Source organism: Metopolophium dirhodum, chromosome 7 (genome assembly GCF_019925205.1).
Source record: "Metopolophium dirhodum isolate CAU chromosome 7, ASM1992520v1, whole genome shotgun sequence".
Classification (NCBI taxonomy): Eukaryota; Metazoa; Arthropoda; class Insecta; order Hemiptera; family Aphididae; genus Metopolophium; species Metopolophium dirhodum.
This window is the reverse complement of record NC_083566.1, coordinates 643,789-662,760: the sequence shown is the minus strand read 5'-3', so window position 1 is coordinate 662,760 and position 18,972 is coordinate 643,789. Positions and strand designations below refer to the sequence as shown.

Sequence of the window (18,972 nt, the reverse complement as noted above, 5' to 3'; positions counted from 1 at the left end):
ATAAATGTTATTGAACACAAGAAATAGCCAATATTCTATACATAGGTACTGAATTAATATAATTATATAGTAGGTACGAAAAGCATACACAATTGAAAATGCCGAAACAAATACAATCTTTTGATTTATTAATACAGATAAGTATTATACATATTACACAGACCAAGTCTTCAGTTAGTGTAGACTGAATGTATAGAGAAAATTAAAAATTAAAAATTCTATAATTTAATAATTTAATCAAAAAAAAAAAAATGAAAATAAACGTATTTCACTGGACACTGATAATCACATCATAGTAAAGGTTCGGTTTCGTTAACACAGTCGACTACATGACTGGTCTGAGCACCGGTATTTTGTATGACTGCTGCAGTCAACTGCGGAAACAAACCGTATACCTTTGCACAAAAACTGAAACACGGTATTGTAAATCTTGCGTGCTGAGAGAGCTGAGAACGAAAAGTGAACCCATGTGGGCTATGACTATTTGGACACATACTAGTTGCGGACGAATTATTTAGGTCAGGAATTATAACATAACAATTGCGGACACGAGTTTCGTTGTCATAATACTAATTGCGTACAGAGCTTTTTTTAATAAAAACCACGTTAGTTGTGGACACAAATATTTCCCTTCACCACTTTTTCAGGACTTAGGACAAGCTACCAAAAAAATTGGTAGGTGGGGTTAAAAATATTTGTGTCTTGCAAAAGAGCAATCGTTATTTTTAAAATGTTGTTGAATTATTTATTGTTTTAATTTTGTGGAAGAAATTGTTTATAAAATATTTATAGATTATCGTCATTATTTATCGTCATGGTTTTTATAGATCTTGTGGTAAAAATGTTTTTGAAACAGCCTGTATATCAAACAGTAATTTCCCAACGTCCACGATCGCTATATCAAAAATAATAATAGGAAATTTCTTATCTTATATTTGTGTCCGCAATTCGTATGTTACCTTTTTAGATTTCGTCCGCAACTCACATGGTTTTTGTCACTTTGTCTGCAATTCGGAAACACCGGACTATTTTGTCTACTAACAATATTGACCGTTTATAAATATAAACATTTGAAATATAAATATACATGAGCATATTAACCTATTTAGTTTTAATTTAAAAACAACCTATTTATGCCGAAAATATTTTACAATATGTTCTTGAGTATTGTATACATTTTTGATTTGTATCTATATCAATAAAATTAAATAATATCATATTACTTATATTAGTATTTATTAACTATTATTATTACAATGTGCTTGTATTCCGCAGTATGGTATGGTATATCTCAGGGGTCACCAATTAATATTTTTGAAGGGCCACATTAGGAATCTGAAAATTTTTCGCGGACCATTAAAATTCCAAGTACATATTTTCAACATATAATAGGACAATAGGTATTATTTTAAAATTGGATGTTATGAGAACATTATTTTTTTATTTATTATTTGCTATTGTTTTTAAACATTAAGAACATAATTAATATTACAAGCATTTGAAAAATTTTAAATAAAAATTAACTATGAATACAATAAAATAGAACTTTGTTTAGTGAGAAAAATGTATTTTTCATGACAAATCTTGCTCTCGACTAACTGTTTAAAATTGAGGGTCTGGTTAGTGCATGCTATCTTCATAATCATTTCAAGATGTTTGTTGGTTAGCGCCGGGATCTGAACTTGTTTTTAATTATATAATTCATTTTTGAAAAAGATGATTCACAAACATACGTGGAGCCAAACATCGTACACATTTTCAGTATTAATAATTTTAGAGTAGAGTATTTCTTTTCGGACACATATTTTAACCAAAATTAAATAATAATAATAAAAATTAAAAATAATAATTTAATCAAATAACACGAAAAAAATTACAATGTAATACAACGGCGGTAATCGACAAACTGACTACGTAGACGTAAAATCAACTAGCAGTCACCCAAAGACCCAATTAAAGTTTAGATAAGATGCGGCGATATGCTTTGCGAGCAATTTATCAACAGTTGTCAGTGAAAACCGACAACTGTTGATAATAATAATAAAAATAATAATTATAATAATAAAAAATAATAATTTACAACAACACATAGAATTTTGTCGTAATATGTGTTTTTATTTTTTGTCTGCGAACCGGATAAAATTTGTTCGCGGGCCGCCATTTGGCCGACTCATGGTATATCTTTATATATACGATGCACATATATGTTATAATATAATTGGCTATTGCTATATCTATATGTATTTAATTGAGTTATTTTTCTTGAAGAATTCTGGTTAATGGAACAAGAAATTAATTTAACTATATTTGTAATTCCCTATTCTTTTAACTTTTTAACGCGTTTATGCCAAGGCTTGCAGTTAAATCTTTTCCATTAATAAAATGTTTTACATATTATATAAGGCATTTTATCAATAGGTATACCTTTTTTCCACCACTTTACACTTTAACCGTCTTCAAACCCGTATAGTGGGTTATTAAAACTGCAGGTTTGATATTTTAATATGTATGTATACCTTATTTAACTATAACATCATATAAATATTAGATTATAATTTATATACAAGAATTACGTCAAAAATTTCAACTCAAAAGTTGTTGTGGTCATCCGCAAGTTTTGTGAACAAGAAATCCCCAAAACCAGAATTCATCCTTCCGATATGAATAATTATAAATTCTAAGTTATAGTGTACATCTTTTACATTAAAAATATTGTAAAATTACTTTAATTTTCAATATTAATAATTCAATTTTAAACATTATGACCTTCCATTAGAACGATATATCAGGAGCCTTATATTAAATATTCAATCTTTTTTACCCAACAAATAAAATTTTATTGATATTTATAGAAAAAAAAAACTAAAAAAATTGAAAACTGACAATGTCCGTAAACAGCTCAAAAAGAGTCAAAATATTTTCAACATTTTATGGTGTATAGAAAATGCAAATACAAACATTCAGTCAAAATTTCATGTACCTACAGTAATTTGTTTAAGAGCTGTACCAAAAACCAAAGTTAATTTTGTTCGAAAACAGATTTTGTGTAAAAATTCTCGTTTTCCTTAATTTTTCTTTTGTTTTTCACGGGGCTTTTGAAACGTACGTTTAAATATATTATATTTTTTATATTTATTATCTATGTTTTTCCAACCTGAAATACTTAATGAAATTAATTCTAGTAACAATGTCGCTAGTAAGGTAATTGATAATTTAACTGATATTGTTTTCAATACTAATGACTTATCAATTTTTCATTTTAATATTCGTATTATTAACTTGAACTTTAATGAATTTTTGGTTTATCTAAATTCAATTCAATTTTTGATTTTATTATTTTAACGGAGACCTGGTTAAGTGTGGTTTAAACTTTAATATTAATGGATATAAAACATATCATTCCTTGGGTTTTTTAAAAAAATCTGATAATGATACTATTTTTATTAGAAATAATATATTTATCATGGACATTAGTACTAATATTACAACTGATAGCAATTATATTGGAATCAATTTTAAATACAATTTACATAATTATAGAATAATAGGAATTTATAGATCACCAAGTTTAGTTAGTAATAATTTCTTAATGTGCATTGATAATAATGATAAAATAATTATCTGTGGTGATATGAATATTAATATCCTTGAAAAATCAGGTGATGTCTCTAAATATTCTGGCATCTTATAATTTTATTTCATGTATTGAATCTTACACTACGGTTACTGATACTAAAATGTCTTGTATTGATCATATTTTTATAAGAAATATTAATATATCTAAAACAAATTATTTTGTTACTAAAACAGATATTACGGATCATTTTAGTTTGACTTTTTTTATTAAAAAAGATTTTATTGACAATATAAAGGATAATGTAAGACAGAATAATTTAAATTTAAATAAGAACCTCCAATAAACTGTCTGAACAGTTTTGTTTCAAATACTACTTTAACTAACAAATCTGAAATATTAAACAAATAAAAATAATTATTGGAAAAATCGAAAAATGATTTCTCTAAAGTACCACCTTGTTAATTTTAAAGGAAAAACCGACTTTTTGAAAGTATCATTAATTAAGCATGCAAAAAAAAACATTTATAAAAAAGAATCTTCAAAAAGTTCTGTTGTTTACTAACAAAAATTACGAAGTGTAAGAAAAATTTGTAAAAAATGCCAACGGCACGTAGTGTTCCCAAGCGGTCACCCATCCAAGTACTAACTACGCCCGACGTTGCTTAACTTCAGTGATCGGACGAGAACTGGTGTATTCAACGTGGTATGGTCGTTGGCGAAAATCACGTGGCTTATAACTATATTTAAATGTTTTAAAAATATAACCAGTATAATATTTTTTATCCAGGAGCACGATTAATACAATAAATTAATGTTACAAATTATAATTATTGTTATTAATAATAATTACAAAATAAGTCACTAGCTAGGCCACATTTCACGGTAATACAGTATTACATAGTTTACTACAACCCAGGGCTTGCAAACGTTCTAATAATGATTATAACGTTATATTTGACAAAAACCGATTGAAATTTGTAAACGTAATTTTATTATAACGGAAAGCGATAATCACAAAAAATTAAATACTGCAAAACAAAACAAATAACGATTAACAAAATATGTTATATACCATGAAACAAAACAAAACGCAAAACGTAATTTATAGAATATCATGAACAAAAAATAACGCAAAACGAAATATCTTATAATCTATTTATTTAAAAACTCTATTGGTTTCGTAGAAACATTTATTTCATGCAATCAATCTAAGAATTGGTTATAATATTATATTCCGTATCCGGGCCATTACCTACCCGCATTATTTAAAATTTTTTAATTTAATAGGTATATTAACACTATTTTAAATAACGTTAAACGCAAAACTTCTAATACGTTTTAGTTCTAAATAACGATAAACACAAAAATTGGATAACGTTTTAATTCTGAATAACGATAAACGCAAAAATTGTGTAACGTTTTAATTGTAAATAACATAAAACGGATTTTTTTTCAAATGCAAGCCCTGCTACAACCTAATACTAACATGGCTCTAATTCGTAGGTGCAACTATTCCTCTAAAAAATAGGGTCCTATAACAGAGTCCCCCACATGGCCACATTCCCTATACTACTAAAATCACATAATCTCATACAGTGGCGTTGCTCAGGTGTGTACGTTAAACGTTTTATAATTAACACAAAACTCACGACTACTTACCAGTTAATAGTCATACACAGACGTACGTTTCTCCAGCCCCCCCCCCCCCCCTAAGGGATAACCTTGCTAATCAGATGATTTTTCCTGCCAAAATTCGAGAATTTAAACCGTTTCTACTCAGCGTCGAAGACTGAATTAAACATTATTTAACCGTTTTAATTCGTATGAATATTGTGTGTAATAAAACCTTAAATCGCTTATTTGTACGTATTTCTACGTATTCGGTGAAGTACCAATTTTAGTATCAATAATATTATATACCTACATAATGTACTAAATTATATATCCATACACTTTTTAAATATTATTTATTAAAAGAAAATTATTGATCTGACTGTTATTATATTGCATTTAATTAACAAAATTGATCGCAGAGATGACAATATTATGGTATGAAGAAAATACATTAGAAGTTTTGTTAAAAAATAAAATAAAATTGTTATTATATTATTATATACTAATATATATATGCATTATGCATAAATGTATGTATTAGATATAATATATAATAAATTATTATATAAAATATAGTTTATTTCTTTTATATATATTATTATACTCATAAATAATATGTATATAGCTATATAATTAAGCTATATGCTGTATATTATGTAAATAAATATATTAATATAGCATTATATACAATTGAACGTTAATTATTAAATGTAGACTGTAGAGTATATTAATCATTATAAAATCCAGTATAATATCATAGTATTTAGCATTATAATGGTCAGTTTAATATAATATTGTCTTTTATTTATTATTATTATTATTATTATTATTATTATTATTATGCATGTATTTTTGAATAAATTAATTGAAATCATACTACAGAATTGTGTTTATGTTAGGCAATATACGTTAATACCTATATTTATTAATGTAGATTATAATATGCTAAAAAAAATAGCCGTTTATACCATTCATTTAATTTAATTATTTTAATGGTTATTGGTTACACAGTTTGTGTGGTTAATTCAATATTGAATGATCAATATGATAGAGTACTCATAGTAGTTAACTTGCCTGTCAACAGTAACATTTATATATATATATATTATATAGTATGTGTAGCAGTACAGGCAGACTGATGTCTGATACTAACGTTGTCGATGAACAGTTATGTACCTATATAGTATACTATATATTACATTACATATTATAACATGTAAGCTACTCATGGTGTAACTGAGTAGCTATTTAATTACCTCTTCTAATATATTATAAAAAGTATTGTAGTACCTATACTATCTGTAGGAGTATTCGGACGTTGTCGATCAACGTCTCTGTAAAAACCGTCGTCGACTTGAGCTTAAGTATATTATAAATAAAGGTCTGTTTGGCTACCGAAGACAAAGCAATATGTACAATAATAAAATGCAATATTTATTGAACAATAATAATAATAATAAAAGAACAGTACATCAGTATTATTATATACCTACATTTGGTGCTTTGAATGCAGGGTTTTGAAATAGGTCACGCAAATCCACGCCAATTGCACGCTAAATATTGGCGTTGAAAAAAATTCGAAAAAAATGTTTTTGTCGTTTGGGGGGGCTGGGGAAATGGCAATAAAGGGGAAAAGCCCACGGTACTTGGGGCTTTGGGTTTACGGTTTCGAAATAGGTCACGCAAATTCACGCCAATTGCACGCTAAATATTGAGACATAAAAAAGTCCTTAAAGTTCAAAATTCGGATGAGGAGGGGCTGTAGAAACGTTTCTACAGCCCCCCCCCACTTTGTTTAATTTTTTAAACCTGACCTAGTGCCACGCAAATTTCAAAACCAGTCACGCCAATTCACGCTAATTGCACGCTAAATATTTAACCGAAAAAAAGTTTGAAATTCGATATGGGGTGGGGCTGGAGAAACGTACGTCATACACAGTCCACTACAGCTTAGGTCCATCTATATAGTGTTTTTTGGTGTGACCCGTTGGCTAAAAATTGGTCGTCCGGAATCCAGTTGACCATTTCTCCGAAGTATGACGTGTATCTTAATGCTAATAAAACATCTATCAATTATAAGACTATGTTATGACCTATAACGAATTAAAAATATGACTTGAGTAATAAGTTATAGACTATAGTTATGACTTATGATCAAAATTGTTTAAATATTTATTCGGTTATTATTTTATTATTTAAAAACATAAAATCGTTAGTATTTCACTATAATAATAATAGTTAGGCGTAGACCACCTAAAAAAACGAGGGGTGCTAAATACCCTTTTGCATCCCCCCTAGTTGCACCAATGATTATTTTATTTATTTATTTACTAATTTATAATATTAATTAGTATTTAGTATTAATTATTACTATCAAAATTGTATATACAAATCACACATGATAAGTTTTTGTTGCCTATATACTATTTAAAAGGCGTTATAATGTCTTAGAATAACGAGATACTATATTATTATTATTTTATATTATAATAATATCTAAATAAGTATGGTCGTTACAAGTTATATAAAAATTGTGTTTTGTTGAATAACAATAGAAATAATAAATATAATACAGTTTAGGTAATCAAAAGCTGATTATTTTGGGTGTAACTGTGTAAGTGACAACATTTTCAATAATTATTAACGATTTTGTTTTTTACTTACATCGTATTTGATTACAATAGTATATTAGAACCGATAAATGTTTATTTAGATAATTTGAAATTTAAATCTATTCAATAGTATCATATTTGATGTAGGTAGGTGTTTAAATATAAATTATCCAGCACTTAGATTTTTATGGTTTCAGTTATATATTATGCATATCTACAGTTCAACGTTTATTTACATCCCAAATTCATAGGCCTATTGTATGATATCAAAACGGGATTTAGAGACTGGAGTAATCCACACCTAATTTATAAACTATGTATATCTACCGCGTGTACCTAAATAGAAATATTTTTGTTAATGATAACATAAAAATCTTTTAAAATACAATATCCAATAATATCATTGTTTTATTATAAAACAATTGTATTTATAACATACGTTTCTAATCAAATTCAAATCAAAAAAAAATACTAAATAGTCTTGTAAAATTCTTTGAGAAAACGAATCAACGGGAATTTGACAGCGGCTTACAGCTGACGTAGTTTAACTAAGGTGTTGAACATGTCATGCTTTTATTAGCGGCCTTAAAATATATTTTCTATTAGTAGCTAGCTTTTAAAGTTTATTTTTAATGATATCTAAACTAAACACTCAGGATTTTTAAATAAAATAGTTAAACACATTTTATAACGATTATTACGTTATAATACTATTTATTGATAATAACTAATGAGCAATAATAATATTTTGATTTTTTAATTTGTACATAATTAATCTTTGAACAATATTTTATTTTAATTAGGTATGTATGTGAACACAATTTTAATTTTCTAATTCATTACTATTTAAGTTTAGATCCCGTTGTTGGTAACACCTATTCAATGTTAAGGAACGAAGTGAAAGAGATAGATTAATGTGTTATTCTCCGAATAAAAGATAATTGTGTAGTCATTCAAAACAATTCTAGTGTAGGTTACTTGTAATCTATTCAATAGTGAGTGGGTGAAATAAATAGAAATTTATTAAATGGTTTTGACGTGGTATAAAATGTACATTGTTATACAAAACAGCAACTAGTAAAACTGATAATACATTTTTTAGTAGGTATAGGTACGAAAAAGTTTTTAGTTTAAACCAATCTCCTGAGTAATTAGTTATAATAAATAGAGGTAGGTACATAATACTTATATATCTAGGTGCATATAAATCGTTGGTCATTTGAAATATCGATGAATATCTTACGTAATTATATTTAAATTGTAAAATAAACGTAAAAATAGTCATCTTCATTGTTTTATTTTATTCCTAAAAATTAAATATTTTGGATATGTGATTTCACATCTCAACTTACAACATTATACATAATACTTTTAATATACATTTTCCCACCAGTCACCGCGTTTGATCTCGTAAAAAATATAAATAGTAAAAGATAAAATTAAATATATAAAAGACAATATTTTAATGCTAATATTATGATATTATAGTACCTAACCGATAACTTATGAGTGATAAATAGGCAATAAATACAATTGTATAATAGCTAATAAACGTTTATAATTTATAAATATACACATTGTAGGTATTACTTATTTTGTATGGCTGTTAGATAGGTAAACCTTAATATTTTATAAATATATAATAAGTTAAATTAGGTATATTACTACCTAAAAATATTCATATTTTATGTTTTCTTGTCACAATATAACTTTATGTTGTGTTGAGTTTGAAATATTGTTATTTACGTTTAGTAAAATGAATAAGCTTAAAAACTAAAAATTAAATAAATTGGTAAATAAAATACGTTCAAGGCATACAGTTTATTTTTATTTTTATGATAGTTTACTTAATTTGTTTGAATTTATTTCAAATGTATTAATGTGATAATACTATAGCAGGTTATATGATATTCAGAAATATTTATTATCTTGGTCCTATGAAGATAATTTAAATATAACTGTGTTATGTGTTGAGTTAACTATGTTAGGATTTTTCACAACTGCAGAAATATAAATTTTGTTACACTCAAGTCACTGTATTTATTATGATTATACAATGTGTGATAGGTATTTCTAGGCTTTATGTTTTTGAACTAATATTTTCAGATACATAAGTTTGAATATTAAAATAAAATTAATACAATAATAGTAAAGTTAAATATTGATATAACTTATTGAATACATTTTACAATGCGTAATTTATCCTTAAATAGGTAGTAGACAATTGGAAACTTTTTCTTGTTAGTTGCAGGTTTAAATACAAAACAGTACCTATATTACATTTGGTATTTGAAGCTTTTGAAAAATAAAATAAATTTATTAATTCTAGTTTATTTGTATGTTATTATTTTTGTAGCTGGTACATCATGGTTATCTTGTTTTTTAAGCTCATACATGTGCAAATTACACTCAAAATAAATCATTTTTAATATGTGTATTCATTTTGAAAATATAATTTATGATAAATATAAGAAAAAAAAATGAAAAGTATACATATCATATTAAATACATTTTGGCTAGAAAAATGCGTAGTTGTACAGTAATTATGGTGTTTTGGCAGTTTCTACTGCGGAACAGAACATATTGTATTCTCGGACGGATATATGCTGGTCCGGGGATAGAAGAGATTCATAATAGACAGATTGCTTGTGTGCCAAATTTCTACAAATGCAGCCTAAATGGACCATAATGTAATTTAACGTCTACCAGACACACAGACTGTGTTCGCTTTTCCTAGTTCTCGGTTTATAGTCACTGAAGTCCGTAGTTGTATAGTAAATCGTTTCGTTTTTTATCCTAAACGTTACACTTTATATTAATAATTTGCCAAGTTAAAATTTAATCATTTAATCATTTTATAAAAACAATAATTATGTAATATAATTGATTTTTATTTTTGTATTAAAAAAATCATTTATAGAAAATCATAAAATATTATTTTATTTTAAATTAAATTAAAATTTTTAATTAAAGCAATCTAAGTATTTCTTTAGCAATTATCCAATATGACTTCCACGAGCTCTACATATGTCTCATTTTCGTGTTTTTAAATCGCATTTGGCTTCAAGTTCGCACTAGGCACTTTTAGTTGAATATAAAAATAACCATTACGGGATCAGTGGACGTGGAGTTGGCCCGCATTCAATACTCCGGTGCACATTGCGTTGTTGACATTTCATATCCAGCAGTCGTACTGTAGCTGCAGGTCTTGATAATATGCAAATGTAATCATGACTTCGTCGTATAGAAACTCACGGGTAAGTAATCTAATTAAATTATCGTATTTATATTATTTGTTTTTGTTTTGTTATAATCTAAGACGTTTTATTAATTTATTAATAGCCACCATGGAGATCTCCGAGCCAGAGTTATACATCGGCTCCAGAACGTCCTACTACTTTAGTAAGTACAATATAAATTGAAATAATTCAAAATTGTATAAAATATATTTTTTCAATAATTTTAGGGAACAAGTTCAAACCGTTTTTTAAGTGGAAGTTCATACAGGGCTTTAACCGGGAATTCAGCTCTACCAACTCGTACGTACGGCAGCGATTCAAGTTCCGTAACTGCACTAAAAGACAAATTTTCTTCCATTGCGAGGGACAAAGCTGTATTAGCTGATAAAAGGATGAGAGTGGCGTCATCAGGTTTTGGTAACAAACCTACTCTGAGAACTGGAAGTGCTAGCCGCTTCGGTGCGCCGATTGTTCGAAGTCCGATCAAGGAACAATCTGTAACAGTTTTTGGAGTATGCAATGTACCAGATTTAGAAGCAGATACTCCAGTAGATATTATGGTATCAGTAGTCACTCGGAGTACGTCACCTACACCTCCTGCTCATAGCACATTTCTACGAAGTAAGCACGCTGGACAACAAGAATTTACTATGTTGATGGTACCACGAAAATATGAAAGAGGAGTGGATGTCAATTTACAAACGGACGAAAGATTCCTTCGTAACATGCCTAGTTTAAAAGTAGTATCTTCAATTCCTATACCTAGGTATGTTGGTAATAGATCAAGCTATCATTATTCGAAGTCCAAAGACTATGGATCAACTAGTGATAATTCAGGTGCGTTATTTTAATTATTTTTTTAAAATCAAAACATAATATTATCAATTTTTTTAAGGTCAAGAACAAGATTCGTATCTTTCTGACTCATCTAGCCACAGTAAAAGTCGTTCAAGTGGTGCAGAGACCTCAAAATTACCTCAACCAAACTGGAATAGAAACAGAACTACGGAAAAGAATCGAGAAGAATCTGGCATTAGTCGCTCTCCGTCACTTTCCAGTACGGCGGAAGAAAAACCACCAACGGGTCGAAAAATCGAAGAACCTAAATTAGTTACAATTAGAAGTATTGCACCAGTTTCTGGCATTGCAGTTATATCTGACGCACCTAAATTACAATATCCGTTAAGAAAAATGGATTCTTCCGATCAAGCCTGGTGGTTACAAGATTCGGAAAATAATAATGAAGATCCAAATGTATGTACAAATGCAGATTTTGATTTAAATATGAACAACACACTGACTAAAATCCCTTCATATAATATAAGGAAAATGGATTCTTCAGATAGAAGTCGGTGGTTACAAGAAGCTGATCAAGCTGATAATAATGATGTGCCATTGTCGAGTACGGAAAGTAATTCTTATTCAGAATCGACGAAGAGTAACTCTACATCAAGTAAAAGTCATTCATATGGAATTAGAAAAATGGATTCGTCTGATAGAAATCTATGGTTAAAAGAAGCAGTCCAAGAAGATTTAATCAATGAAAAACAAAAACCATGTGCTCAGAATATTTCAAATGTCGGATGTATTAATAGTAGTACTCAACCAAGCGTAAGTCCTACGTACAATATTATTAGAACAGAATCAAGTATTGAAGGCCAATGCGTGAAAGATATTGAAACGCAGGGCTCTATATTATATATTGATAGTGTTTCAAATCCAGATACACATACCAGTCATTCTCCATCAACTAAAAATCAATCATACAGTGTTAGGAAAATGGATTCATTTGACACGCCTTGGTGGTTAACAGAAGAAAAAAGTTCATGCGCAAGTGATGAATCCAAATTAAGCTCAAATATAATAGAGCTTAGAAAAAGTGACCATTCTCAAACAAAAAGTCCAGAAATTACGACATCATATGGAGTCAGAAAAATGGATTCATTTGATAGTCCATGGTGGTTATCAGGAGATGAGGCTAAACAAGTAAATTCATTAAGTGATATTTCAATTAAAAACCAAAGTGTCGAAGAAAATTCCAATGAATCATTTCCATTTAATTCTGAAAATGATGTAAATGTTAATCCACGTGAAAATCAATGGTGGTTGGAAAATGGCCTCGAATCTCAATTAGAAACCGATTTGCCTAATTTAAATGACAATTCAAATATAGAAATATCTAATAATAATTATTATGCGTCGACAAAGGAATCAGATTCAATCGATTGGTGGAAAGAAGATAAAAAAAATACAGATGCCAGAAGTACAAGTATTTCAACTGATTGGTCGCGGGATGTCCCGGAATCATTTGACCAACTTAGAAATACTGCAACAGATGGTCCTATAAAAACCATGACCGGTGTTAGAAAAATGGATTCATTTGATAGCCCATCTTGGTTAGCAAGTGAAGAATCAGAATCTCAAAGTAATGAGCCCAAACAAACTAGTAGTGGTGATGCAGTTAGTTCAAGTTCGAAACAAATAGAAGAATTAGCTGATAGTAGTCCTGATTGGTGGGGAGAAAAAAATCAAAGCGATGATTTCGTCAGAACCAAAAAAACTTCTCTTCGAATAAAGAAAATTGAGAATGTCGTGAACGAAATTGCAGAAATACCTGTCAATAAAATTCAAAAAGAACCAAATTTACAAGACGAGTTGGACCAGTTAATGTTATTTATTGGAGGTTGTCGAAATATTGATGATCTACTAGGAAACGAAGAACCTCCACCTGCAGCACCGACAACACCACCAGATACCGATTCAGGTAATATTATTTCACATCTTGTCATATCCATATAGAAAAAATTATATTGTGTTAACCATATTTTAGACGATTGTGTGGAAGTCAGACCTGACCAAGTTCATATTCACGACAGTACAGCCCAGATGTCAACCATACAAAAGAAACTTACTACGGTAAGTGTATATTTTTTCTACTTAATTATTTACACCACCATATTCGTACAATTATACATACGCTCGTAGGTATATATCTAATAGTTATATGTAATTATAACATAGGATTAATGTGGAGTTTAGTTAATTGATTATTAATCAAGTTGCCAATAATTATTAATTAGGTGAGATTTTATATTGTTTTATATAACGTAAATGATTAAACATTATTTTATTGTTAGTTAAATAAAACTTGTAAAACTGTTTTGTTTTTTAGCATAAGGGATACAAATTGTTATTGTTTCCAATTAAATTTAAACTTTTTTTACAAGATTTAATTTAGTATATTTTAGGACAACTTGAATAGGTTGGAACGGTTTTGAGTTAGATAAACATGAGAAAAAAAATGATAGCTTAAAAAATATACTATCATTTAATTTTGTTTATTATAGATTAAAATATATAAATTAACAAATCGTTTAAACATTACAGTATGTTATTACTTATTATAGGCATATTAAATTTCTCAACTCATGTCCTTAAATGTGCTTGAATTAAGTAATAACTAATAGTTATATTATTATGTATTATTAGATGTATTTATAATACTACTAGAGTTAAACTATTTTGTTACTATTTTATTTTGTATTTGGGTATGACATTTTAAATTTAAAAAATTAAAATGTTATATTTCTTAAATATTTAAAAGACATTTATTTATGATAATATTTTTAGTCTTAAAACGTAATGTTTTTACAATATTAACTGTCAATATTCACAACTAATATATTTTCACTCTTTAAATGAACTATTTTAACCAAATATATCAACACTTTGTGAAAAATATTTTAATTTTAATACAATTATTTTAATATTCCATTAATTATTCGTTTGAAATATTGATAACATTTTTAATTTTAGACTAAAATATTAAGAGTTTAAGCCGAAGCCAGAAGACTTAATCATAGTAATTAGTAGGTAAATGTTTTTCTTAGTTGTAGATGTGATGTAAATATATTTTAAGACATAACATGTTGTTTAACTTTAAATTATGATAAAATGAATTAATTTTTCAATGATATTATTATTATTATTATTATTATTTATTTATATAACATTCATAGTTTCATATATTATCTAAAATTTTAATTTAACGATACTCACACTTGATTAATTATTGCTACGTACAAATAATATCCATGGTAAATTTTTAATCCAAAGTTGTATCATTTTTAAGTACTTAAAATGTGAATTATGTCTAGCAATTTAGTCAATGCTGAGTTCCCTCAAGGTCATTTTTCAAATGTGACATAGTTTATTATCTTTTTCAGATTTAAAATAATAATATAATACTGTCTACTGCCTAGGGACACTACATTACTATAATTTACAACTTACAAAGTTAGGTGATCACCATACAATATTATTTTTTATATCTTATACGTAGGTAGTTTGTATTGAAAATGTTCATAGTGTCGAAGTGGAAATCTCTTTTCATAAAAGCTTCAATATAGGAACAAACGTGAAACAAAACAAATTAAAAAAAAACTTAGCTTTTTTCGGGTAAATTGATAAATAATACATTTATATAAAATTGTGTTTATTCTCATCTATAATATTGTGGTTGAAACTATTCTTTTTGTTTAATTACGCCACATGCCCACATAATAAAATAATTTTAAATAAAAGTAAACAAATAAATATTTTTTGTTTTAATGATTTATAGTTGACGTATGTGTAATATTGCCTATATCTCACAGCTAGTGACTATAGTAATGTAAAAAAAATAATTAACTCTTTTTAACTGAGTTTCATTAATAATTTTCTATACATTAAATTATAACTTTAAGAGTTTATTAATTTTTAATAGTTTGTTTATTAAGTATCAATTATTAATAACTTAATGTTCTTAACGTCGACTTAACTTAATTATCTCGACTGATTTTGTTCGTTCACTTGCTAAGATTTGCTTATAGTTACATTATACATACGTAGGTACCTATTGTGTATTGTTAACATATTTTTTTTGGAAAACAAAACACTAAAGTTGTCTATAAATCTACTAATATGCTTTGGTCTATACAACTAATAACTATACTTTACTACCTAGGTAGATTTTTAATTTTATTATAATTTTACTTATAATTTAATTTCATCTAACTCACTTATAGTGATTTTTATTTTAACAATTTCAAACAACACATGGACAGACTTATAATAGGTATAATATACAATTAATACCCGAAGGTCGCCTAGGCTGTGGTATAAATTCAGCAACCACTGGCTATATTGGGTAATTTATTTATAAGAAAGATGACGAGGGTGCTTAAAAAATCAACCCATACGTAAAAATTTACATAAAATGTATTTTTATCGGAATCTTGAAAGTGAACGTTTAAAAATATATAAATATTTCATATATGCTCAGTATTATTGTATTATATTGTTCTGGAGTTTAATTTGGCATACGTCAATTTTATCAGTGATATCAGTACATTATTATTGTTATTAATCGTTTACACCTGCAGTTGGCAGCTGCCGCCAGGTATACTTGTATTTTAATAGTATTGTATAATATATTATTGTACTATGGTAATATTATATATTAAACTAAAAAATACTCGAGAGTGATCACGGATAATACACATATTTTATCGTTGATTATTCAATTGTTATAATAATTTATATTTGTTATAAAAACATAATAATCATATTGTCAACTAAAGTAAAACGATTATTATTTATGTATTATAGATCCAATAACCACATTGCCCGATATCAGGGTCTATTCTAAGGATTTTTGCACTACCAAATACCTACATATTTTAACTATATATTTTATATTTTAACTTTTTTTATTCATTTTTTTATTTTGGTAAATTGATTGGTAAGTGTTGATAAACAGTTTTTAAAAATTAAAGAGTCCCCTTGGGCCATTTAAACAAAATACCAAAAATAATAAAAATCAGTTATTTTTAATGTTTTAATTTATTTTAGGTACCTATATAATATATACCTAATTTTAAACTTGATCTGTGACAGCAGTATGACTTAATATTTTTATAACCAGAAAATTTCATGTTTTCTTAAAAGTATGTTTACCTTTACTTACACAGGGCACTCATGACCTCTCCACAAAAGTCAACATATTATATGATGTATATTATAATAAGAAAATCCGAAATACTATTAGATTAACAGCGGAGCAATTTGATTTTACAATGATGCTTTTTTTTGTCTATAAACACTTTTTATAGTTAGTATAAAAATGCTTCGATTTTCGTCTATACTAGTAGTTAACCGTGTTTTTTATACTCGTAATCTTTTTTGGTAATTAAAGTGAATCTACTTAGTATACTTTATAGGATTATTGAATTTTTTACTGCTCGATTCATAGTGGTTTTCAAAAGCGTCAGAAAAAGAAAAAAATTAATGAAAATCTGTAATTTTTACGTAAAACCAGGCGACATAGGTATACGATTCAAATAACTATTTTTCTTCAAACGATTTTTGATATTTTGTTGTAATTCAAAGATGAATAACTGAAGATGCTTAAAATTTTCTTATCATTTTTTATATACATAATAGTATAATTTTAAAAATATTTTACTTTTTTTTAGCTAGGTACCTACTTATAGACGTTTGACATTTTTGAATTTTTTCTCCTATATAGTTCATATTGAAAACAATAATTATAAAAAGTATTCATAGTACATATGCAGATTTTCTTTTTGTAGACGTTTGAAGTTTGGATTTGGATACAATTATATTTTCAAACAAAGAATAACGATCAGTGTTGAGCCGAAATAAATATAATTTTATCTAGATAAAGATAAAGATAACTTAATTATTTATTTATTTAGATAAAGATGAAAAATTTTTTTTTTTATCTAGATAAATTATCGGATAATTTTTTTTCATATTGGTTTATGGAACTCTCTGTAAGCTCGTAGAAATATAGAATAACTTAATAGTATGTTATCAAAAATGTCAATAGTTATTAGTAAAAATGTGGGTAAGTGGATGTCGCTCTGCTGTACATTAGGTTACAAGTGGGTCACTGTAATGGATGGTGTTAAATTTGAATTCAATGATATAATATCATCGTATAAGAAAAACGATTCTGAGCGAAAACGGTCAGTCAGCCTATGATATTACCAAGTATATTCGATGATATTACTCTGAATAAAGTAATTTATATATAACCTATTTACGTGGAGCCTTGTTTTTAAATTCTTAACTACAAATAAATTATTAAACTTTAAATTTGATAAATGTTGTCAAAATTTAAACTTTAAATGCTTATAAATAAAAACTGTGAATAAGGATTTTTAATTTTTTTCATCTGCCTTTGAAACAATAACCTAGGAGCCTTCTATTAAATTTTCAAGCTTTTTTACTCAACAGATAAAATTGTATTGTTATTTATAGAAAAAAAAAACTAAAAAAATTGAAAACTGACAATGTCCGTAAACAGCTCAAAAAGAGTCAAAATATTTTCAAAATTTTATGGTGTATAGAAAATGCTAATATAAACATTCAGTGAAATTTTCAAGTATCTACAGTCATTCGTTTTTTAATTACAATAAAATAAGAAAATTGTTACATGAGAAATTGAGTGAATATCAAATGTTGTAAAAATATAAATTTCAGACGCTCATAAAAATTTAATTTAAGTTTCTTGTAGACATTTTTTTTTTTGATAAAGGTAGACAAACTTATGAGTAATCTTATATTATAAATCTTAGATTTAAAAAGAAAAATTTTTATGAATTCTCAACTCAAAATAATTTGCTAATTTTCGTGATTTTTCCGTATTTTGTCAAAATTTGAACTTTAAATGCTTATAAATAAAAACTGTGACTAAGGATTTTTAATTTTTTTCATCTGCCTTTGAAACAATAACCTTCTATTAAATTTTCAAGCTTTTTTACTCAACAGATAAAATTTTATTGATATTTATAGAAAAAAAAACTAATAAAAATGGTAATTAACAATGTCCGTAAACAGCTCAAAATAAGTCAAAATATTGAGA

At 27.0% G+C, this 18,972-nt stretch overlaps 1 protein-coding gene and 1 non-coding gene across 4 annotated transcripts in view; one reads left to right on the top strand and one right to left on the bottom strand.

Annotated features, from left to right (window-relative positions):
• Positions 1 to 4,175: 4,175 nt before the first annotated feature.
• LOC132949808 (5S ribosomal RNA) lies at positions 4,176 to 4,294 on the bottom strand. The gene has a single exon (XR_009665136.1). It is a non-coding gene; the product is annotated as a 5S ribosomal RNA (ribosomal RNA).
• A 6,518-nt stretch (positions 4,295 to 10,812) lies between these two features.
• Positions 10,813 to 18,972, top strand: part of LOC132948573 (FH1/FH2 domain-containing protein 3) — a 51,487-nt gene continuing 43,327 nt past the window's right edge. For 2 of the 3 annotated variants that reach the window (XM_061019101.1, XM_061019099.1), the window contains exons 1-5: positions 10,813 to 11,060; positions 11,146 to 11,205; positions 11,270 to 11,879; positions 11,938 to 13,806; positions 13,873 to 13,958. In XM_061019101.1, the coding sequence (XP_060875084.1) occupies positions 11,034 to 11,060; positions 11,146 to 11,205; positions 11,270 to 11,879; positions 11,938 to 13,806; positions 13,873 to 13,958 (2,652 nt within the window). In that variant the 5' untranslated portion in view covers positions 10,813 to 11,033. The remainder of the gene's footprint in view (positions 11,061 to 11,145; positions 11,206 to 11,269; positions 11,880 to 11,937; positions 13,807 to 13,872; positions 13,959 to 18,972) is intronic. The other variant, XM_061019100.1, reaches the window with a different exon arrangement.